The sequence below is a fragment of the Myxine glutinosa genome, chromosome 1, assembly GCF_964187855.1.
Source record: "Myxine glutinosa chromosome 1, kmMyxGlut1.1, whole genome shotgun sequence".
Classification (NCBI taxonomy): Eukaryota; Metazoa; Chordata; class Myxini; order Myxiniformes; family Myxinidae; genus Myxine; species Myxine glutinosa.
Genome location: NC_136261.1, coordinates 339,934,029 through 339,960,237, shown reverse-complemented (window position 1 = coordinate 339,960,237; position 26,209 = coordinate 339,934,029). Strand labels below are relative to the sequence as shown.

Sequence of the window (26,209 nt, the reverse complement as noted above, 5' to 3'; positions counted from 1 at the left end):
CTTTCTGCGGGCATTACGGAATGACCTAAAGTTACCATCAATGTTTAAATAGCCAAATGCTTGACCACAACTGCCTTCTGTATATCTGGGTTTATGTGTTATTATAGCAACAAGAAGATGATTTTGAATGTTTTTATATAATGAAATTTTGTCATCTATTTTTTCATAATTCTTTACACTTTGGTTGTCATCACTCTTTTTGCACCATTTAGAAACACGTTCCAATGACCCGAAAGGACCTATGTATGTACTCTGTCCCTACATCCAGACTATTTCATCCATTCAGAGGTATTTTTTCATGTACTTATGGATCGCTAATAATTGTTTGTTTTATTCATTATTCATGAAATTATCACGATAAGTTGTCAACTTCTTAAAGATGGTTAACAAAGACTAACAGTAAAATATGTATTTTACAGTGATCTAAGTGCCAAGGGCAATGAGATGCTTGGAGATACAGGTAGTGGACAAAAAAAACCGAAACATTAATGTAAAGTCAATTAATATTGCTTTGGGGACCCACGTGCCGTGAATACGGCCTGTATCTGGTATTCTACAGGAAGTATGTGCCACCATTCTTCCATGAGAATGTCAATCAACTCACACCTGCCTGATGGAGTTGGAAAACACTGTCTCAAGTGTCATTCTAGAATATCCCATTAATGCCAGATTGGGTGCAGATCTGGTGACTGAGAAGGCCATGACATATGGATAACATGCTCATCAAACCATTGGGTGACCACACATGCTCTGTGGATGGGGGCATCGGTGGGATCTCCTCTTGCAGCCATGCTAGCCATAATTATAGGCAACGATGCCTATGCAGCATTTTTATACATGACCCTAAGCATGCTGGGATGCTATTTGCTTAATTAACTCATGTAAGCCGTTGCTTGGTGTTCCTCATTTACCTCGGTGTTTTCATTTTTTTTTGTCCACTACCTGGAAATGAAATGCGGGACAAGGGCGCAAGTATCGATCAGTGCCCAAATGATTTACAAGAACATTGGTGGACTTTGGACAAACACATGGTATGTGAGATTTCAACCTGGGATCTCTACAGCATGATACATTATGAGCCAGGATTTAAAATAGGAACATTAATAGGCCAACCCAACAATTGCAGAGAAAAAAATACATAGCAAAAAACTTTGTCATCGAATTTAAATCGATAACAATCCTACTTTACATATTCATTTTGGAGGTTTATGGAAGAGCAGAACGACAGAAGAGAATGGATCAACAGGCAGAAGGTGGCAAGGTAAAACAAAGAGATGGCAATAAATTGATGCACAACAGCCCAAGGAGAAGAATTGTCGGAAAAGGATGAGAACAGGGTCTCTGCAGGTATGCTAAAGCTCACTCATAGAAACAGAAGAGACTACGAGGGGGCAGTGCACATCAGAATTTAAATTCTGGATGTAAGAGCTCAAGACAATGGACTCAGGAGGATTCTGAAAGAATTTTTTTTTGTTTTGTATACAAGATCGAGGCTCGTGTAAGAGCTAATATTAATCACAAAAAGACAAACTGACACATAAAACATAAGATAAAGGGAGCGGGAGACAATATGGGGAGGGAGAGGGAAGCACACAAGTACAACATTTGAGAGCAGGGACATTGGGAGATCTGTGGGAGGGAGTGGGCTTGGGGGAGGGAAGTGGGGGGGAGGGGAAGAGTTTAAATAATGTTTTTTAACTTGTAAATCGAGTTGAGCATTTGCTGTAGACTTGGATGGTTTCCGGTATGGTGTGGTATTTTCCAGTATGTAACAAGAAAAGGGTTTCCGGTATGATCCATGTGACGTGGAAGGGGCAGGGCATGGGTGGTAAGCTGAGCAATGCAGGAGTAACATCAGAATAGAGTTCTTAAAACTACAAACATGCCAATGATGAGCGCAGGGGTGTAGCCAGGGATTTCCACTTTGTATACAGTAATGTGAGACTCCCCACTCCACCTCACACAAGGATCTTTTGTCTGTTGTGACGCATATACACTTAGTTCCAAGTAAACATGTAAAATACAATATTCACGAAGATAATATTATGACAATTCAAATATATTAATTTTAATGGAGATTTAACAACTTACGGGTTCAGTACAAATGAAATACCATGTACTGTACAAGAAACCATTCAGTCAACATCAGAGGTGAGGTCAATTTCCTCAATTAGCAAAACTAGTTCCATTGCCACACAATTGATTTCACAGCCATTAACAAGGTCAACATCTTTTTTTTTTTACTGAATCAACCTCCCATATTGAAGCTATCGATATGCATGGGCCTGCTGCCGCATCACAAGATAGTTCGTTTCTCAATCCAGGGCACACTTGTTACCTCCGCCACTGAATGTGGATGGAGGTTTTTTTTTTTGGTTTTTTTTGTATACTGAATCGAGGCTCGTGAAAGAGCTAACATTTATTTCACAAACAAATCAACCAGACAAACAAAACATACAAAAAGAGGGAGCGGAAGACAAGATGGGGAGAGGAGGATGGTATGGTGTGGTATTGTTGCATATTGCCATATTGCCCTGGAATGGACTGTGCCCAATTGATGACGTCATCGGTCACGTGGTTCGGCCGCCATCTTGGAAAAACCGAAAAACTTTGCACCTCCATATCGCCGAAAGTGCTGACTAGAAAAAAATTGAGACGTGGCTCATTGTAAAGAACTCTGCATGGGGAATAAAATATGTTAATGATGACGTCATCGGTCACGTGGTTCGACCGCCATCTTGGAAAAACCGAAAAACTTTGCACCTCCATATCTCCGAACGTGCTGAATAGAAAAAATTGAGCCATGGCTCATTGTAAAGAACTCTCCATGCGGAATAAAATATGTTATTGATGACGTCGTAGGTCACGTGGTTCGGCCGCCATCTTGGAAAAACCGAAAAACTTTGCACCTCTATATCTCCGCAAGTGCTGAATAGAAAAAAATTGAGACATGGCTCATTGTAAAGAACTCTCCATGGGGAATAAAATATGTTAATGATGACGTCATCGATCACGTCGTTCGGCCGCCATATTTGTCCTAAATGGCCGATAAAAAAGTAAATTCCGGCAAGTCCTTGCTCTCTGACCGATTTTTCAGCTGTCTGTCTGTCTGTTTGTCTGTCTGTTTGCAGCACTATGTCGACACCGTTGCACGTAGAATCGCCAAACTTTGCACATGTATTTGTCTTGCCCTGGAATAGACTGTGCCCAATTGATGACGTCATCGGTCAAGTGGTTCGGCCGCAATCTTGGAAAAACCAACAAAATTGCACCTCCATATCTCCAAAAGTCCTGAATAGAAAAAAATTGAGACATGGCTCATTGTAAAGAACTCTGCATGGGGAATAAAATATGTTAATGATGACGTCATCGGTCACGTTGTTCGGCCGCCATATTTGTCCAAAAAGGCCGTTAAAAAAGCACATTCCGGCAAGTCCTCGGTCTCTGACCGATTTTTCAGTTTGTCTGTTTGTCTGTTTGCAGCAATACGTCTACACCATTGCATGTATAATCGCCAAACTTTGCACACATATTTGTCTTGCCCTGGAATAGACTGTGCCTTATTGATGATGACATCAGTCACGTGGTTCGGCCGCCATCTTGGAAAAACCGAAAAAATTTGCACCTCCATATCTCCGAAAGTGTTGAATATAAAAAATTGAGACGTGGCTCATTGAAAAGAACTCTCCATGGGGAATAAAATATGTTGATGATGACGTCATCTGTCACGTGGTTCGGCCGCCATCTTGGAAAAACCGAAAAACTTAGCACCTGTACATCTCCGAAAGTGCTGAATAGAAAAAATTGACATGGCTCGTTGCAAAGAACTCTCCATGGGGAATAAAATATGTTAATGATGACGTCATTGGTCACGTGGTTCAACCGCCATATTTGTCCTAAATGCCCAATAAAAAGTACATTCCGGCAAGTCCTCGGTCTCTGACCGATTTTTCATCCGTTTGTTACTTGCCGGAAAAGATTCCGGCAAGTATGTTGATCGGTTGGTTTGTCTGTCTGTTTTTTACTTGCCGGAAAAGATTCCGGCAAGTATGTTGATCGGTTGGTTTGTCTGTCTCTGTCTGTCTGTCTGTTTGTCTGTTTGCAGCACTGCATCTACACCATTGCACGTAGAATCGCCAAACTTTGCACACCTATTTGCCTTGCCCTGGAAGAGACTGTGCCCAATTTTTCACTCTGTCGGCCCAAGGCCTTCGTTTTGACGTCAAAATTTGATAATTCGACAAGTACAAAACTTCATCCAATCAAAATGCAATTTCTTCAGCGACATGACGGCATAAACTGGTGGAGAAAAAAAAATAATGATGACGTCATCGGTCACGTGGTTCGGCCGCCATATTTGTCCTAAATGGCCGATAAAAAAGGACATTCCGGCAAGTCCGATTTTCCAGCAAGTCCTCGGTCTCTGACCGATTTTTCATTTGTTTGTTTGTCATGTTATAACTTGAGAACGGATTAATGGATTTCAATAAATCCATCTACGGTGGATTCGGGTAACTCCCTGGAGTGTTTGTGATCCAAAAGAAAAATCCAAAAATGTTCCTGATCCAAAAAAGGGCATCCAGAAAAAATTTAGTGTGTGGTATTGTATTACATGATACGCTTAAACTCTCAGCAATTTCGTTTGTACTCGAATATAAGACCGTCTCTTCGCTGACGGAACTTATATTCTAGTACAAACTAAATTGCTGTGAGTTTAAGCGTATCATATAATACAATACTACACACTAATTTTTTCCTGGATACCCTGAAGGGCAAACATTTTTAAAATGTGGTTGCCCGGATTGAAATGTAGGTTGCCCGGAAAAAAACAATCAGAACAAGAACTGCACTCAGTAGAGAGCAAACTTCTGCCTAGTTGGCCATATTACTCAATGGTGAAGAATCACTTTAAAAATTCTACTAGTCGGACCCGGATCTTCACCAAAATTGAATCGATTCCTCCTTGTCAAAAACACAACCTGTCCACTCAGTTTCCTCCAAATCCGTCCATAACTTTTTGAGATATCCTGCTATGAATCGTTTTTGGCCCTATCTCCCAATGATGAAGAATCACTAAAGAATTCTCGTATCCGAATCCATTTTCAGATCTTCAACAAAATCTAATCATTTCGTCCTTGTCGCATAAGCTACATCTCTGCCAAATTTCGTCCGAATCCGTCCAAAACTTTTTGAGATATCTTGTTCACAAACGGACAGACAAATGGACAGGCAGACAGGCAGACAGACAGACAGACAGACAGGGGTGAAAACATAACCGACATCCACCTTTGGTGGCAGAGGAAATAAAAAGATTGTTTTAACATTGTTTTTAATTCACTAATGATAAATGAAAGGGAGGATAAACATAGAGGTAGCTTGGGAACACAACTTCACTCTTACAACTAGTACGCCACTCAGTAGAGAGCATACTCCCGCCGTCGGTTTAGTTGGAATAATACGTTTTGTTTAACATCCCCTCTCCCCAAAACAATAAATGAAAAAGAAAGTAAACCCCAACTGTCAGAGAATTTATTTTGATATATCTCGGAATTAGAGGAGAAAAACATCATTTAAGAATAAGAATAAAAGGTTTAATGCAGTAAAACAGAAAAGTTCTTTCCCAAAAAAATTTCCAAAAAAATTTCCTGGATCCGGAATAATATCCTGAGCTTCACCAAAAACTAATCAATTCTTCCTTATCCCAAGGGCAATCATCCCACCAACTTTCATCAAAATCCGTTCAGAACCTTTCCAGATATCTTGTTCACAAATACACGAACACACACCCACACACACACACACACACACACACACACACACACACACACACACACACACACACACACACACACACACACACACACGCGGACACGAGTGAATGCATTACTCCCGAGGCACACAGCCCCAGCCTGACGTTGGCTTAACTATTATGATGGATGGCTTGAGATATTAGTGCCCTGAGTTTGAACCCCTCCTGTCATGACGTTAAACGACACCAGGTGGGTTGAGTATGCCTGTTCATCCTTCCGAGGTTGGCAAAATGAGTACCATCTGACAGGTGAGGGGGCATTGCATCAGCAGCACAGCCGCATCTCCAAACTAGAACGCCACTCAGTAGAGCGCATACTCCCGCCGTGGGTCAAGTTGGAATAGTACGATTTCACAAAACTTTGAGGGAGTAGTTCAGTGACAACACAAGACAAGACAACACAAGACAGACACTGCACAGATATATATTTAGAATATATAGAAGATAATGTTAAAAAAAACAAGGCAATTTCACTTACATTTTCGGATTCAGCGTTCAATTCTATATAAGTGAGTGTATTTTGAGGCGTGTGTGACTTCAAATAAAATTGTAAGCCAGGAAAACGTTCGTTTCATTCCTTAGGGATACAACACGTAAAACTGGCCCAAACGTCAAAACAAAACTCGCTCATTTTAAGTCGTACAAGCTAATGCGACCACTCATTCTTCTGGGAAGAATCCCGTGCACATGCTGGTCACACTTATAACTCACCTAAGTCTTTATAAGTTCATCAAATACTGACACCGCGATTGACATTCGCTGAGGTAAATGTTGATATCTCTTCTGAGGTAAAAAAAAAAAGAAAAAAAAAAGGTTTTAAAGCATCATACGTATCAGATGATACATTTTATGAAACGGGGAAACCGAATACACACTTTGGTGGTTTTAAAATGACAGAATATGTCTTAATTAGAGAAAAAAAAGAACCTTGAAGACAACGCTGCTAACAAAATACACCGCTCTAATGCATAACCACGAGTTTAAACTACATTTACAACAAATATGAAAACTATTTTCATATCATAATGTTAAATATAGCATAGATAGAAGATAATGTTTAAAAAAAATGAGCCCTATCTTCCAAAGGTAAACAATCCTTCAAAAAATTCCTGGATCCGGAATAATATCCTGAGCTTCACCAAAAACTAATCAATTCTTCCTTATCCAAGGGCAATCATCCTACCAACTTTCATCCAAATCCGTTCAGAACTTTTCCAGATATCTTGTTCACAAACACACGAACACACACACGCACACACACACACACGGACACGATCGAATGCATTACTCCCTGACGGGAGTAAAAATGATGCAGCCACAGGCCACCACCAACAGGCACACAACAAAGACCGATTGCTGAATGAAAATGCACGATATTTGCAGGGCACACCTTGTTTACATTACATTGCACTTGATTTGCAGGCTCGATGTGGCAAGCGCCATGAGCAACTCACAATGTATTCAAACCTGTTAATCTAGATTTTATAGAAGGTTTTGGCAGAATAAAGGGCATGGCAGGTGACTATTGTGTGACAGTATTTTTTTAATGTCACTTGATGGACAGAACCCATCAAATAGACTCTTTTAGATGTTACCCTTAAAGGGAATTGATGATACTTTACGATCCCTGTTCAACAGATGACATATTTTGGCATATATATTATTGTTTCCAAGAATGGAGATGAACAATGTGAGATTTTCTGAAGACATACAACAAGATAGAAAATCTATTTTAAAGGGATAAAAAATACCAGTAAAAACTTAAAGGGGAACGGACATGAGTATAGACATCAAATGCTTAAGATTAATTAATTGTAGCAGCAAAAAAGATTAAGTTTGGCGCAAAAATTGTTGCTCTAGCATGCGTGAATCGTGAGATATCCGAGTTTTAAAATGCCAATAGCAGACGATTTCTCTCGCGCCGGCCAGCATCTGGTGATGACTATCATCATCATCGTGACGTCATCGGAGGAAGCTGATGTGACTGCGCAATAGTAAACAATGGCAGAAACCGACTCCGATAGTTGCGTAAGTCTGGATATCAGCGATATTTCTGACCAATCTGATGCGGAAAATGAAGAGAAAGTTAATAATCTTGGGGAATCACAATCGATTCTCCCATACAGATTCGAACCATACCGTCCAGAGAGTGAAGAAGAGAAATCGTCGGACACAGGCACAATGGCGATCGATTTTGATCTCGGGCGCCTCCAAAATACTGAATGGTATTCATTTTTATGTCTCTTTTTTAATTGAAAAAGTTTCTTTTTCTGGTCAATGGAATACATAACTAATATTTAATTAATGTTAGGTGCCGTGAGGCAAGAAATGGATAGAAACACAGAAACGAAATACGACTTTATTGACAGTGCAGCACTGCAGGTGTATCAGTTGTAGTGTTCATGTACAGGCTTTAGTAAGAACAGACATACATATGCAAATACTTATTGTTTCTGGACAGGTGCAGTTGTGGTAATTGTGAGGCCATGCCACAGGTGAATGAGTGCAAGTGCTGCAGGGAGATAATGTAAAAGCGTTCACCACCTTTTGCAATGTGCCAAACGTCAAAGAGGTGTTTGACTTCAGGCGCATTTTCCTTCAGCCATTTCCTAACCTGGACATGCCTGTCCATGACCATTGTGTCTATGGACAGGCCTTCTTTGCTCAGAAATGCCATCACTCTTTTCAGCCCCTCCTTCTCCATGTGGCCTGAGCTTGGAACTTCATTGCACTGTAAACATAATCGTGTGTTGAGAACATCTAAGTCAACTTAAATTGTCCACAACCAATACTCTATGTACCCACACTAGTTCTATGTGTATGTCTACAGATATCTGCTGATGTTACCTGAACAAGCTCAACATCGATGATGACTTTGGCCACCAGCTCCATGATAGCATAAGAGCCAAACTTCGCCGAGTGTCCTGGCGAGTCACAGCGTCCATCCCCACCAAACATCAAACCTCTGCGCTCTGCTTGCAGGGATGCCACGAGCCACTTTCTGTTCTCCAACCAAACGTGTTTTATGGCAGGAAAAAGCATCATGTTCTGGTGTCGCGAGAAAGTTCTCGATGAAATTCCTGCCACTCTCATATGGTGGAGAACCTTGAGTACCTTGCTTGGTACAGCACCTGACATGAGAATGCCAGCTGACAAAATGATATTGCCAGCGAGTGACTTGCCTATATAAGGCTGACTCTTCCACTCTGTTGTCAGAGAAAATACACCACATTGAAAATGCACCAGCAACAGCAACATCGTGCCGTTTGTGTTATGATCCACCTTGAGATCCGTCTCTCCACACCAGCTGCAGCGCACCAACTTGAAAAGTCGCGGCAAGCTGCTCCAGAAGACTATATACTTTGTGTCGTCGAGGACATTGTTTGGCTCAGGAGTCTGTTGCTCGGAGCTGCAACTGTCGTCAGTTTCATCAGCAGATGAAGGCAGGTAGTCGTTATCACTCTTATCAAGAGGTTCAGGGCTGTCACAGCCAACATCTCTTCCAGCAGCTGCCACAGCATCATTTTGATGGCCACATGTTACACAGTGGCCTGGCAGTGGCTCAGTCTGTGTGCCAATGTGTGACACATGGCTGAGCACATCAGTTTGAGAACCTGGAAGTCATCAGCAAACATTAAACATCAAAACAATTAACAAACAATTAACAAGTGAAAAGTAATAGAATCAGAAAAAGCATATCTATATAATAATAGCGTAAGGACTCGACTTTGTTATCCCTTTTACACTGCACCCAGTGTCCCGATGCCCACGGCACTAATGGATTTACGATCTACGAACCGCGCTCTTTGTTTATCATGTACAGCCATACTCGAAAAATCTGAATTAGCCGACGTTGGGGCCCAAAAGCATCCGATTAACTGCCGATACGACGCCATCTTACGACGCCATCGTATTGGCGTCTGCTGGGCGAAGGCGAAGCAAGCCGTCCGCTGATTGGACAGGCGAAGGCGAAAGCAAGCCGTCCACTGAGTGGACAATCCAGAGCATGCATTTGTGCCGGTGTCAGCGATCGTTGTTCATATACGCACTCTTCATTCTCATCTTTCTTCCTAACTCTTACTCGGACAAGCAAATCCCCTATGCCATCCATAATGGTACACTCTATCCATACACCACATCTTCCCTTCCGTGGATGTTCCACGGGTTTCGGCTAGTTAATAATAATACAGCAAGTAATACCTTTGTGTTTAAGAGTGCCGAGCTTGGTTTGTGACACCTGAACACGCACGTGTCGTCTGGTGCAAGGCTGAAGAGATGTCTCTGTTGACTAAACCTGGAAATAAACCATACATATTTGATTAGCTATGCGATTACTTCGCTAGAAAATTGCAAAAACAAGAATTATGCTGTGGCTATTATTTGTAACAAAGTGACGAACCTCACTGGACACAGCCTCACAATCAGCAGGTGCCTGGCTCTGATCACATGTAGAAGTTGTAGCAGCAGGTTGTGCTACTTTGAGAAGTGATGAAACTTCCTGTGAATAAATAAATAATATGTATCACAAACCACAATTTCACCTGCATGTAGTGATAGAAATTTCGAATATTGGTCACCAAATGTCAAATATAAACAAACAGAAGCCACACAACTCACCCTTTTCGTTTCTAGTTTTTCTGCAGCTTTCGATTTGCGCGTCGTTTTATCCGGTTTCTCTGCCGAACGAACGAAAATAGACGGTACAGCTGAGGGAATGAGCACCCGTTTATGTTGTACAGCAAATCCCAAACTTGCTTTAAGTTGTGGGATTTCATTGAAACAGTGGCGCTCAAAATGTTCGCTGCACAACACCGACGATGAAGTTGGCATCCACTTCGCCCGTGTTCTCTGAACTTGTTTCGTCAAAATATCTCTCAGCTTAACATCCTTCGGGAATTTGAAAACGGAGACAGTTTCACTTGGACAATTAGAACAACCAGCAGCCACACAACGACTGGGCATGATTCCAACTGATCGTAACGAAAACAAAGCGATGTTCTGATCGTCACGAAGCCAACAAGGCTTTAGGAACGAAAAACTGGGTTACTTCGCAAACGTCATTTCCGGTTTGCGGTTTTGACAAAACTGATTTGGCTTGTTCAGCGATATTTTGACAAATTCTAATAAAACCGCGAAGATATTTGTGAAATGAACTCAATAGAAGTGTTTAACATATGTTTATGTTTCGAAATCTGCAAAGTTGTTTTGGTCGTGTCCGTTCTCCTTTAAGGCAAAGCACAAAAGAAGGCAAAATAAATAAAAGAAATCTCTCCCAAATCTCATAAATATTCAAAAATAATGTCATCCTTTTAACATCACACATGACATCAGTTTTAGCAAAAAATGGTTTTCATAAGACACACTGGAAGATTTGTGAGAGAGACCATGTGAACTGCAGAAGAGGAAGTCAATAGTCACGTGTTACAAAAAAAAAGTGAACAAGAACGACACTTGGTCGAGCGCATATCTCCTCCAAGCTGAACAGGTCACGTTTTGTATCACACGGATCTGGATTCAGACCTGAACCAAAATCTAAACGGTTGTGCTTGTTGCCTACCCAACACATTCACCTGGTTTTGTCAAAAGTCGTCCACAGGCATTTGAAATGTCATGTTATATGTCGTTATTGGCCCGATCACTCAATGGTGAAGAGTCACTTCAAAATTACAAAATAAAAACTGTCGTATGCGGATCCGGATTCGGATCTTCACCAAAATCGAATCAATTCTTTATTGACACATACCCAACCTGTCCAGTGTCCATCGAGTTTCGTACAAATCTATCAATAACTTTTTGAGATATTCTGTTCACAGACAAACACACAAACAGGCAGACAGACAGACAGACAGCCAAAAAGGCACAAACAGACCGACAGACAAAAAGACAAACAGACAGATAAATAGATAAATAGAGAGACAAAAGGGCAGACAGACAGACAAACAGTTAAACAGACACAAACAAACAGACGGACATACAAATACATATATAGACAAACAGACAAACAATTAGACAGATAGTTAAACAGACATACAAAAACAGACAGACAAACAGACAAACAAAAAGATAAACAAGTACAGATACATTCAAAGTACACCACCCCCATGCCAAATAATTAAATATCTTACAGCGCAGCATTGCCGGGGCGCCTCCGGCGCCCGGCAATACCGCAGTGCAGCTCATAGAGGCTGCATTGGGAGGGAGAGGTGTACACTAATTGATTGATTAATTGTATAATTAAAATCAATAAAAGATTATCACAAAATATTTTCTTAATCAATTGGCTAATAGCATAACTAAACCACCAGTCCTTCATCCGAAGATGTATCTTTTAGAAATTTAATTAAATAACTCGTTAATAAAAAATTAAATAATTAATTTATGAATCAATAAATAATTAATCGATTAATCAATAAATAATTAATCGATTAATCAATAAAAAATTAATCGATTAAATGATTAATCAATAAATCAGAAATATCCTTGATAGCCACATTACTTGGTCATTGTCATGTCTAAATATTAGCTTCCGAGCTCAAAAGGTGCCTGAGATATTGGCCAAATAAGAAAGAAAATAATTAAATGATTGATAATGAAAATAAATAAATAATAATCATAAAAAAATTAAATTATTAATCAATTCGGTCAGAGAGCACATAAACCACCACCATTTCATCAGAATCTGTAACTTAAAAAAAAAAAAAAAAAAGTCATTAATCGAATAATTAAATAATTAATCGATTAATTGATTAATTGATTAATTAATAAATCAAAAATAGCCTTTGCAGCCAAATCACCTGGTCATTGGCATGTCCAAATATCAGTTTCCGAACTCAAAAGGTGCCTGAGTTAATGGTCAGAAGAGAAAGGAAATTTGATCAATTAAATAAGTACTTAATTACTCACTAATAATTAAATAACTCCTCAATTAATTGATTATTCAAAAAACAAAAAATAACGTTTTTGACAAAGGACTTGCTCACTACTGTGCCGAAATTTCAGCTTCCTAGCTCAAAGGATGGCTGAGATATCGTCCGGAAAAAACAAACAAACAAGAAAACAAGAAAGAAAACAAGTACACATACATTCAAAGTACACCGCCCCCATGCCAAATAATTAAATATCCGACAGCGTGGCATTGCCGGGGCGCCTCCGGCGCCTGGCAATACCGCAGTGCACCTCATAGGGGCTGCATTGGGAGGGAGAGGTGTACGCTAATTGATTGATTAATTGTATAATTAAAATCAATAAAAGATTATCACAAAATATTTTCTTAATCAACTGGCTAAAACCATAACTAAACCACAAGTGCTTCATCCGAAGATGTATCTTTTAGGAATTTAATTAAATAAGTCATTAATAAAAAATTAAATAATTAATTGATTAATCAATATTATAATCCTATGGCGCCCGCCTATGGCGCCCGGCAATACCGCAGTGCACCTCATAGAGGATGCATTGGGAGGGAGAGGTGTACGCTAATTGATTGATTAATTGTATAATTAAAATCAATAAAAGATTATCACAAAATATTTTCTTAATCAATTGGCTAATAGCATAACTAAACCACAAGTGCTTCATCCGAAGATGTATCTTTTAGGAATTTAATTAAATAAGTCATTGATAAAACATTAAATAATTAATTGATTAATCAATAATTAATCAATGAATCAATAAATAATTAATCGATTAAATGATTAATCAATAAATCAAAAATATCGTTGATAGCCACATCACTTGGTCTTTGTCATGTCCAAATATTAGCTTCCCAGCTCAAAAGGTGCCTGAGATATTGGCCAAATGAGAAAGAAAATATATAAATGATTAATAATGAAAATAACGAAATAATAATCATTAAAAAATTAAACAAGTACACATACATTCAAAGTACACCGCCCCCATGCCAAATAATTAAATATCCTACAGCGCGGCATTGCCGGGGCGCCTCCGGCGCCCGGCAATACCGCAGTGCAGCTCATCGAGGCTGCATTGGGAGGGAGAGGTGTACACTAATTGATTGATTAATTGTATAATTAAAATCAATAAAAGATTATCACAAAATATTTTCTCAATCAATTGGCTAATACCATAACAAAACCACTCGTGCTTCATCCGAAGATGTATCTTTTAGAAATTTAATCAAATAAGTCATCAATGAAAAATTAAATAATTAATTGATTAATCAATAAGTAATTCATCGATTAATCAATAAATAATGAATCAATTAATCAAAAATATCCTTGATAGCCACATCACTTGGTCATTGTCATGTCCAAATATTAGCTTGGCAGCTCAAAAGGTGCCTTTGGCCAAATGAGAAAGAAAATAAATAAATGATTAATAATGAAAATAAATAAATAATAATCATTAAAAAATTAAATTATCAATCAATTCGGTCACAGAACACATAAACCACCACCATTTCATCAGAATCTGTAACTGGGGAAAAAAAAATTTTTTCAGTAATTAATCGAATAATTAAATAATTAATCGATACATTGATTAATTGATTAATCAATAAATCCAAACTATCCTTGATAGCCACATCACCTGGTCACTCATGTCCAAATATTAGCTTCTGAGCTCAAAAGGTGCCTGAGATATTGGCCAAATGAGAAAGAAAATAAATAAATGATTAATAATGAAAATAAATAAATAATAATCATAAAAAAATTAAACTATGAATCAATTCGGTCAGAGAACACATAAACCACCATTTCATTAGAATCTGTAACTTTAAAAAAAAAAAATTTTTTGTCATTAATCAAATAATTAAATAATTAATCGATTAATTTATTAATTGATTAATTAATAAATCAAAAATAGCCTTTGCAGCCAAATCAGCTGGTCATTGGCATGTCCAAATATCAGCTTCCTAACTCAAAAGGTGCCTGAGTTAATGGTCAGAAGAGAAATGAAATTTAATTAATTAAATAAGTACTTAATTAATCGCTAATAATTAAATAACTCATCAATTAATTGATTAATCAAAAAACAAAAAATATAGTTTTTGACAAAGGACTTGCTCACTATTGTGCCGAAATTTCAGCTTCCTAGCTCAAAGGATGGCTGAGATATCGCCCGGACAAACAAACAAACAAACAAACAAGAAAGAAAGAAAGCTAGAAAACAAACAACCAGAGTGAAAACTGAGTACTCTCTTTCAGCGTGCGTCACTGCCGAGCCCCCTTCGGTGCCCAGCCATGACGATTTGCAATGCCTGGAGATGGCATAGGAAAGGAGCGGTGTACAATTAAAATCAATAAAAGATTATCACAAAATATTTTCTTAATCAATTGGCTAATAGCATAACAAAACCACTCGTGCTTCATCCGAAGATGTATCTTTTAGAAATTTAATCAAATAAGTCATTAATAAAAAATTAAATAATTAATTGATTAATCAATAAGTAATTCATCGATTAATCAATAAATAATGAATCGAATAAATGATTAATCAATTAATCAAAAATATCCTTGATAGCCACATCACTTGGTCACTGTCATGTCCAAATATTAGCTTCCCAGCTCAAAAGGTGCCTGAGATATTGGCCAAATGAGAAAGAAAATAAATAAATGATTAATAATGAAAATAAATAAATAATAATCATGAAAAAATTAAATTATCAATCAATTCGGTCACAGAACACATAAACCACCACCATTTCATCAGAATCTGTAACTGGGGGGAAAAAATTTTTTTTTAGTAATTAATCGAATAATTAAATAATTAATCGATACATTGATTCATTGATTAATCAATAAATCAAAAATATCCTTGATAGCCACATCACCTGGTCACTCATGTCCAAATATTAGCTTCTGAGCTCAAAAGGTGCCTGAGATATTGGCCAAATGAGAAAGAAGATAAATAAATGATTAATAACGAAAATAAAAAATAATAATCATTAAAAAATTAAATTATTAATCAATTCGGTCAGAGAACACATTAACCACCACAATTTCATCAGAATCTGTAACTAAAAAAAAAAAAAATATTTTTGTCATTAATCAAATAATTAAATAATTAATCGATTAATTGATTAATTGATTAATTAATAAATCAAAAATAGCCTTTGCAGCCAAATCACCTGGTCATTGGCATGTCCAAATATCAGCTTCCGAACTCAAAAGGTGCCTGAGTTAATGGTCAGAAGAGAAATGAAATTTAATTAATTAAATAAGTACTTAATTAATCGCTAATAATTAAATAACTCATCAATTAATTGATTAATCAAAAAACAAAAAATACTGTTTTTGACAAAGGACTTGCTCACTATTGTGCCGAAATTTCAGCTTCCTAGCTCAAAGGATGGCTGAGATATCGCCCGGACAAACAAACAAACAAACAAGAAAGAAAGAAAGCAAGAAAGAAAGAAAGCAAGAAAACAAACAACCAGAGTGAAAACTGAGTACTCTCTTTCAGCGTGCGTCACTGCCGAGCCCCCTTCGGTGCCCAGCAATGACGATTTGCAATGCCAGGAGATGGCATAGGAAAGGAGCGGTGTACAATTATTAATCAATTCGGTCACAGAACACATAAACCACCACCATTTCATCAGAATCTGCAACTGATTTTTTTTTTTTTTTTTTTAGTACTTAATCGAATAATTAAATAATTAATCGATTAATTGATTAATCAACAAATCAAAAATATCCTTGATAGCGACATCACTTGGTCACTCATGTCCAAATATTAGCTTCCCAGGTCAAAAGGTGCCTGAGATATTGGCCAAATGAGAAAGAAAATAAATAAATGATTAATAATGAAAATAAATAAATAATAATCATAAAAAATTAAATTATTAATCGATTCGGTCAGAGAACACATAAACCACCACCATTTCATTAGATTCTTTGACTTAAAAAAAAAAATTTTTAGTCATTAATCGAATAATTAAATAATTAATCGATTAATTGATTAATTGATTAATTAATAATAAAAAAATAGCCTTTGCAGCCAAATCACCTGGTCATTGGCATGTCCAAATATCAGCTTACTATCTCAAAAGGTGCCTGAGTTAATGGTCAGAAGAGAAAGGAAATTTGATTAATTAAATAAGTACTTAATTAATCGCTAATAATTAAACAACTCCTCAATTATTTGATTAATCAAAAAACAAAAAATAACGTTTTTGAGAAAGGACTTGCTCACTATTGTGCCGAAATTTCAGCTTCCTAGCTCAAAGGATGGCTGAGATATCGCCCGGACAAACAAACAAGAAAACAACCAAGAAAACAAACAAACAAACAACGAGAGTGAAAACTGAGTACTCCCTTTCAGCGTGCGTCACTGCCGAGACCCCTTCCGTGCCCAGCAGTGACGATTTGCAATGCCTGGAGATGGCATAGGAAAGGTGCGGTGTACAACAAGAAAGAAAACAAACAAACAGAGTGAAAACTGAGTACTCCCTTTCAGCGTGCGTCACTGCCGAGCCCCCTTCGGTGCCCAGCAATGACGATTTGCAATGCCTGGAGATGGCATAGGAAAGGTGCGGTGTACAACAAACAGAGTGAAAACTGAGTACTCCCTTTCAGCGTGTGTCACTGCCGAGCCCCCTTCGGTGCCCAGCAATGACGATTTGCAATGCCTGGAGATGGCATAGGAAAGGTGCGGTGTACAACAAACAGGCAAATACAGACAGACAAACAGAATGAAAAATCGGTCAGAGACCGAGGACTTGCCGGAATATACTTTTTTATCGGCCATTTTGGACAAATATTGCGGGCGAACCACGTGACCGATGATGTCATCATTTTTTTTTTCTCCACCAGATTATGCCGACATGGCACACAAACAATTGCATCTTGATTGGATGAAGTTTTGTACTTGCTGAATTATGACGTCATACTGGAGGCACCTATGACATCATCAATAAAATATTTTATTTCCTATGGAGAGATTTTTACAATGAGCCATGTCTCAAATTTTTCTATTGAGCACTTTCGGAGATATAGAGGTGCAAATTTTTTCGGTTTTTCCAAGATGGTGGCTGAATCACGTGAACGATAACGTCATCATTATTATTTTTTTCTCCACTAGTTTATGCCGACATGGCGCCCAAGAAATTGCATCTTGATCGGATGAAGTATTGTACTTGTCAAATTATGATGTCATAATGGACACACCCATGACATCTTCATTAACATATTTTATTTCCCATGGAGAGATTTTTACAATGAGCCACGTCTCAATTTTTTCTATTCAGCACTTTCGGAGATATAGAGGTGCAAAGTTTTTCGTTTTTTCCAAGATGGCGGCCGAACCCTGTGACCGATGACATCATTCATTTTTTTGCTCCACCAGTTAATGCCGACATGGCACTCAAGAAATTGCATCTTGATTGGATGAAGTTTTGTACTTGTCGAATTATCAAATTATGACATCATAATGGAGGCCTTGGGCCGAGAGAGTTAAAAATTGGGCACAATCTATTTCAGGGCAAGACAAATGTGTGTAAAGTTTGGCGATTCTACATGCAACGGTGTAGACGTAGTACAGCGAACAGACAGACAAACAGACAAACATGAAAAATCGGTCAGAGACTGAGAACTTGCCGGAATGTTCTTTTTTATCGGCCATGTTGGACAAATATGGCGGCCAAACCACGTGACCGATGACGTCATCATTATTTGTTTTCTAAACTAATTTATTCCGAGATTATGCTCAAGAAATGTAATCTTGATCGGATGAAGTTTTGTACTTGTCAAATTAAAATGTCGTAATGGAGGCACCTATGACATCATCATTAACATATTTTATTCCCCATGGAGAGTACTTTCCAATGAGCCATGTCTCAATTTTTTCTATTCAGGACTTTCGGAGATATAGAGGTGCAAATTTTTTCGGCTTTTCCAAGATGGCGGCCGAACGACGTGACCGATGATGTCATCATTTTTTTTCTCCACCAGTTTATGCCGACATGGCACTCAAGAAATTGCATCTTGATTGGATGAAGTTTTGTACTTGTCGAGTTATCAAATTATGACGTCATAATGGACGTCTTGGGCCGAGAGAGTTAAAAATTGGGCACAGCCTATTCCAGTACAAGACAAATATGTGTGTAAAGTTTGGCGATTCTACGTGCAATGGTGTCGACGTAGTACTGCGAACAAACAGACAGACAAACAGACACACAGATGAAAAATTGGTCAGAGACCGAGGACTTGCCGGAATCTTCTTTTTTTATCGGCCATGTTGGACAAATATGGCGGCCGAACCACGTGACCGATGATGTCATCATTATTTGTTTTCTAAACTAATTTATTCCTAGATTATGCTCAAGAAATTTAATCTTGATCGGATGAAGTTTTGTACTTTTCGAATTATGACGTCATAATGGAGGCACCTATGACATCATCATTAACATATTTTATTCCCCATGGATAGTTCTTTACAATGAGCCATGTCTCATTTTTTTCTATTCAGAACTTTCAGAGATATAGAGATGCAAAGTTTTTTGTTTTTTCCAAGATGGCGGCCGAACCACGTGACTGATGACGTCTTCATTATTTTTTTATCCACCAGTTTATGCCGACATGGCGCTCAAGAAATTGCATCTTGATTGGATTAAGTTTTGTACTTGTCAAATTATCGAATTATGACGTCATAATGGAGGCCTTGGGCCGAGAGAGTTAAAAATTGGGCACAGTCTATTCCAGGGCAAGACAAATATGTGTGTAAAGTTTGCGATTCTACATGCAACTGTGTGGACGTAGTGCTTTGAACAAACAAACAGACAAACAGATGAAAAATCGGTCAGAGACCAAGGACATGCCAGAATGTACTTTTTTATCGGCCATTTTGGAAAAATATGGCGGCCAATCCATGTGACCGATGACGTCATCATTATTTGTTTTCTAAACAAGTTTATTCCTTGATGATGCTCAAGAAATTTCATCTTGATCGGATGAAGTTTTGTACTTTTCGAATTATGACGTCATAATGGAGGCACCTATGACATCATCATTAACATATTTTATTCCCCATGGATAGTTCTTTACAATGAGCCATGTCTCAATTTTCTCCATTCAGCACTTTCGGAGATATAGAGGTGCAAATTTTTCCGTTTTTCCAAGATGGCTGCCGAACCACGTGACCGATGATGTCATCATTTTTTTTTTCCTCCACCAGTTTATGCCGACATGGCACTCAAGAAATTTCATCTTGATCGGATGAAGTTTTGTACTTGTCGAAATATAACGTCATAATGGACGCACCTATGACATCATCATTAACCTATTTAATTCCCCATCGAGAGTTCTTTACAATGAGCCATGTCTCAATTTTTTCTATTCAGCACTTTCGGAGATATAGAGGTGCAAAGTTTTTCCATTTTTCCAAGATGGCGGCCGACCCACGTGACCGATGACATCATCATTATTTTTTTTCTCCACCAGTTTATGCCGACATGGCGCTCAAGAAATTGCATCTTGATCAGATGAAGTTTTGTGCTTGTCGAATTCTGACATAATGAACGCACCTGTGACATCATCATCAGCATATTTTATTCCCCATGGAGAGTTCTTTACAATGAGCCATGTCTCAATTTTTTCTATTCAGCACTTTCGGAGATATAGAGGTGCAAAATTTTTCGGTTTTTCCAAGATGGCGGCCGAACCACATGAACGATGACGTCATCATTAACATATTTTATTCCCCATGGAGAGTTCTTTACAATGAGCCATGTCTTAATTTTTTCTATTCAGCACTTTCGGAGATATGGAGGTGCAATTTTTTCGGTTTTTCCAAGATGGCGGCCGAACCACGTGACCGATGACGTCATCAATTGGGCACAGTCTATTCCAGGGCAAGACAAATATGTGTGTAAAGTTTGGCGATTCTACGTGCAACGGTGTAGACGTAGTGCTGCGCACAGACAGACAGACAGACAAACCAACCGATCAACATTCTTGCCGGAATCTTTTCTGGCAAGTAACAAACCAACCGATCAACATTCCCGCAAGTAAAAATAGTCAAGGGTGAAAACATATAACCTCCATTCACCTTCGGTAGTGGAGGTAATAAAAGTCTTTAAACAGAGCATGGGTTGCCCCCTACCCTCCCCTCTTCCTAAAAAAAAAGAAAAAAACAGTAAAAAGGCTGTGGTAACTACATGAAGAAAGGCAGGAAGTGGAAGAAACAGTTGGATGCAATTCACGTGTTGAAAGCACAGAGGACAGAGCTCACAAACGCACGTGACTTGTGTATTTTAACGCAGTTCTCACACCCACAGGGCCCGGGGAAATCTAATCACTGTGTGTTTCATCAAATGCGCACAAACATGAGGAACACTTCGCACATGCTCACTCGATGGAGCTACAAGCAAAGGATAAGGCTTTTATGGTCGTTTTGCGGATCGGATCGTGGGGTCTTACATATGTCAAAAATAATGGTTGCAGGAAGTGCTTTAGTTACCCACAAAAAAACCCTTAACACACTTTGGTACATCACAGGTGGTGAAGGTTGTGGTCAAGTTTCATCGAAATAGTGTGTGTAGTTTTAGAGAAGAAAGCAAATACCGATTTTGGGGGTCAAACCTGGACCCACTTTGACCCCTCGTAGACCCAATTAGACCCCAAAAAAAATTTCTTGCTGTTAACAAACTTGAGTTGCAACATACCAAATATAATTTGTTCCAAGTTTGGTCACAATCCCATCAGCAGTTTCAAAGAAGAAGTTGCAAGTGTTTACGGACTGACAGACGACACTCTCTGGAATCCCATCAGCTCGCTGGAACTCCATTCCAGGTGATCTAAAAAGAAGTGTGACATCATTGCCCTTCCCCTTTTATGATTTATACCCTCAAATGCCAATGCCATCTCACAACAAATTCAACAAAGAAGGCAGAAACACCCAAAAATCTCCCACAGAATGTTGGAATTGCAGTATCAGGTTTATACCTGCTCTCACGGCATCATTCATGCATTCTTAATTCGATGGCACAAAGACTACAATGACAAGAAACTCGGTCAGAGTTTCTCCTGGTACCAGCCAAATTGTTTTGTTTTGTAAAATATCTTGAAATGTTTATTGTTCCAGCAGATTTTAGATACAATTGATGTATTGTACAATATGTGAGCGTATAATTCAGCTCTATCTTGTAAAAGCCTTTGCTTGCACCACTTTTCTTTTTTTTTCTTTTTTTGTATACAAGATCAAGGCTCGTGTAAGAGTCCAACATTAATCACAAAAGACAAACCGACACATAAAACATAAGATAAATGGAGCGGGAGACAAGATGGGGAGAGAGAGGGAAGCACACGAGTACAACAGTTGAGAGCAGGGACATCGGGAGATCTGTGGGAGGGAGAGGGCTTACGGGGAAGGTATCACGGGAAGGTGGGAGAGCTTAAATAATGTTTTAAATAATATTTACTTAAATGTTTTTAAACTTGATAAGATGAGATGACGGAGATATCAAAAAAAAAATCCCAAACCATGAAGATATCATAAAGGTCCTGCATCAGTGAAAGTATGCAGATGATGGTACCTTTCTCTGTAGTTTCCAGCTAGTGTCACGTTATTATAGTCCAGGAGCCAGTTTTCAAGAGAGGCCGAGAAAATGAGTTTCGTGCAACACCCACGACACAGTTGGTTTGTCATTTCAGGGTGCTTGGGATACATCTGTAGAACAAATCCAGCCCTGATGTACAGTTAAATTGTGGCAGCAACAATAAATGGCAGCCACTTTTCTATTAAGGGGTAGCGTAAAGCTCGAAATTGACTTTTTTGGGGGGGTATTTTTGTTTATTCAGCTCTTCCAATAGGGATTCTTGAACATTATAATTAAAAGGATAGTGGGAAGTATGAGGGGACTTTCGTTATGCTGTTCAAGTATGATTTAAAAAAAAAAATTATTATTATACCCAAAACACACAAAATCGCTGAAATATGTAGTTTTTGCTTTTCGACTGTAATTATGCAATATCATCTTTATGTTGTTTAAATGCGGTTATGGTTGTAATATGATATATCTTTATGATCTTTTCAAGAAACAAAATTGGACAATCCTTAAGTAAAGTCAGAAAAATATACATTTCATTTCCCCTTAAATCATCAACCCCACTCCTGTTATGATCAAAAGTCCACAAGTAATCTCAGCAAAAATATCTCACCAGGTCAAATCTGGCTGCGTATCATAACCATAGTCATTCACTGAACATTACAATGTTAACATATAACTGTTATTTGTTGTATTATTAAAATAAACACACATATTTTGCTACTCAATCATCCTCTAAGTGGTATAAAATCACGAAAATGTAATCAATAAATCTTCCTCATCATCATCTTCTGAGTCGCTTGTGGTAGGTTCTTTGTTTGGGTTTTTGCATTGTTCACCTCCCATGCAAGTGCAGGCTTCTGTGCATGGCATGTTATTGTTCTTGCAGGCACATACGGGGCTGCGTTGATATGCAGACACTCTACACTTGCACGCGGTCAGCACAACTAGTCCAACTGGAGCAGGGTCTTTTATCATGAGGGTGGGCTGGAGAGTTCCATCTTCGATGTTACATCTATTACCATCTGGCTTTGGTAGTGCTTGGTTGGGGAGCAATGACTTCTTCCAGATGAATGACTGATAGTTAGCTCCATAAATGTGTTGCCTAATACTGTCAGATGTTGGTGGTAGGCATTCACTCTTCTGCCTTTTCTGGCAGAACATCCAATATCTGATTTTGTCCGCCGTGTCACCTGCTGCCTGAGCTGTTGTGTACAGGGAGCATATGAACCGTTCACAAGCACGGACAGTATCCTCTGTCGGTGGGATAATATCTCCCAGTTGAGACACTTTCTGTTTTTTTTGTTTTGTTTTTTTGGGGGGGTTTTTTGTATACTGAATCGAGGCTCGTGAAAGAGCTAACATTTACTTCACAAACAAATCAACCAGACAAACAAAATATATAAAAAGAGGGAGCGGAAGACAAGATGGGGAGAGAAGGGGAAGCACACAAACACAACATTTGAGAGCAGGGAGATGTGTGGGAGGGAGAGGGCTTGGGGGGAGGAGGCGTGGGAAGGGGGGGGGCGGGTGGGAGAAGTATAAAACACAAGGACACCAAGGACTTCCAGGACAGGAGTTGGTATTTCAAAAAAGTGGAATTGGGGTGAAATTAGCGGGGGTAGAAAAGATCAAGGTTTTGGATGGGGGAAGATAAGAGATGGTGGTGAACAGCTGTTTTAAAGACCTGGAGGGTGGAGTGGGATTGAAGAGAGTGAGGGAGTTTGTTCCAGAGGTGGGAGAAAAGAGGAATGAAGGAGTGAAGGTGAGCAGAGAGTCTTGATTTTGGCAGTTTGACCATAAGAGGGTTGCAGGCAGATCTTGTGCGACCTGTAGGAATATTTGCGGGACAGAGCCCAGAGAGAGCTGGGGGGGGCAAGGCCAGAGAGGAGTCGGTAGAAGACGGAAAGACCACCAACCTGCCTGCGGTGAGTGAGTGAGAGGCCCTTGGAGTTAGCTTCATCGCGGGAGATTCCAATGATTCTGAATGCTTTGGTTTCAACAGCGTGAAGATGAGCTAGGTGTGAGGCAGGAGCACCAGCCCAGAGGGGAGAGCAGTATTCCATTGAGCTGCGGATGAAAGCCTTGTATGTGGTGAGGAGCTCAGGTGTGCCAAGGAAGGACTTCGCACGACGGAGGATGCCCAGTCGGCGACTGGCTTTGGAGGCCAGATTTGAAATGTGGTTTTCCCAGGAAAGATCATGGCAGATAGTGAGACCCAAAAGCTTGAGTGACAGAACTTCTTGGAGAGGGTTATTCAGAAAGTGGATGGGAGGGTTGTCCAGTCGGTCTTTTCGGAGAGACATCGTAAGAGTGTGAGATTTGTCAGGATTGAAAGACATGTTCCACTTGTTTGCCCAGTCTGTGATTTTGTCCAGGTCTGCAGAGAGTGAGGAGGCTGCAGACTGCCGATCTGAGGGATGAAGAATGGAGCGACAGAGAGTAGAGTCATCAGCAAAGAGATACAGAGGATTTTCAAGAGAGTCAGAGAGATCATTGATGAAGACCAGAAAAAGCACAGGGCCCAGAACACTGCCTTGTGGAACTCCAGCCTGAACAGGAAGAGTAGATGAGAGAAACCCATTCAGGGCCACACGTTGACTACGACTAGAGAGGAAGTCCGCCAGCCATGCGTGGAGATTTCTATGGATACCAAAAGAGGAGAGTTTGGTGAGCAGAGCGGTGTGCCAGACCGTATCAAAGGCACGTGATATGTCAAGGGAGACTGCTCTAATTTCCTGTTTGGCATTGAGGACCTCCATCCAGTGTTGAGAAAGCAGAAGCAGCATGTCCAGAGTAGAGTGTCCAGGTCTGAAACCAAATTGATGATCAGAGATCAAGCCATTGGAGAAGAGGAAAGATTTCATATCTGAAGCAATGATGGCTTCCATGACTTTGCTGATAATTGGGAGAAGGCTGATTGGTCTGTAGTTGCTGGGATCTGTTTTTGCACCTTGTTGTACAAAGCGGTGATGTTGGCAGATTTCCAAGCAGATGGCAGATGACCTTGAGCAAAAGAGATGGTGAAGAGAACAGAGAGGGGGAGTGAAAGAGCAGCAGAGCAGGATTTTAGGACCCGTGGGCTGTTGGTGGTCTTTACCGCCCTGAAGTTTCCTCAAAGCTGTCTTTTTACCAATTCCACTGAAGGCACTCGTCGAGTCACTTCCTGTTAGTGCATGCAATGATGGGAGTGCTTTGCATACTTCTGGACCAATGGCCAAGACTATTTCGTGGATTGGTATGTGTCGTAACTTTTGCTTTATTCCAGTACGAAACCAACGTTTTTGGCATCTCATTGTGGCGTACATGTGTATGCATATGACTGCAACGTCAGTATCTGGTGATCGCACGATCACCTGTGGGTGGTCATATGACGCATTGTGAGCATGCAGAAGAAGCCTGGTGTCTGCTTCTTCGTGGTCAGACTCCAGAGGCCACAGTTTAGTCACATGCCCTCTTACGATCAGCTTGCACTCCTTTCCGTTCTTGAAGCCACCACCAAGGACCAGCTGATTGCCTGGTGCTAGTTTTTCTGGTGCAGTTTGGCACCATCGATCACTTAGGAATGCACATAGATTTGCTTTGTTGTTTGGATTAAGTATATATTTGTCCCATTGTTCAGGTAGAGGTGTACTGGGTCCCAATATCGTAATCTCCAGTTCTGTAGAAGACCCTCGTCGCATGCGTTCTCCGGTCTTGATAGAGTAAGGGTGATCGTAGCGATCAAAGACCACATCTACCCTGTTGCAGCCATTCTTCCCAAATGGTGCTGATATCAGATCATAATACTTCTCGGCCAATTGGCCAAATGTCTTAGTGCCGCCAGATTTCACCATTTGGACCAATGCCATCGCATCAATGACATTAGCAGTGGGCAGTGGTGCTTCATTATATGGAAG

General features: G+C 39.5%; 2 protein-coding genes across 4 annotated transcripts in view; one reads left to right on the top strand and one right to left on the bottom strand.

The window, feature by feature from the left end:
* The window catches only part of LOC137419517 (hemagglutinin/amebocyte aggregation factor), a 96,216-nt gene that overhangs the window by 24,448 nt on the left and 45,559 nt on the right, over positions 1 to 26,209 (top strand). For all 3 annotated transcript variants that reach the window (XM_068105546.2, XM_068105544.2, XM_068105545.2), the window contains exon 2: positions 213 to 288. In XM_068105546.2, coding sequence (XP_067961647.2) covers positions 213 to 288 — 76 coding nt within the window. The remainder of the gene's footprint in view (positions 1 to 212; positions 289 to 26,209) is intronic.
* LOC137419516 (uncharacterized) lies at positions 8,155 to 9,028 on the bottom strand. Its single transcript, XM_068105543.2, has 2 exons — positions 8,657 to 9,028; positions 8,155 to 8,540 (listed from the first exon to the last, which is right to left on the bottom strand). The coding sequence occupies exons 1-2, from the start codon at positions 8,945 to 8,947 to the stop codon at positions 8,223 to 8,225; spliced, it is 609 nt and encodes a 202-aa protein (XP_067961644.2). The 5' UTR covers positions 8,948 to 9,028; the 3' UTR covers positions 8,155 to 8,222.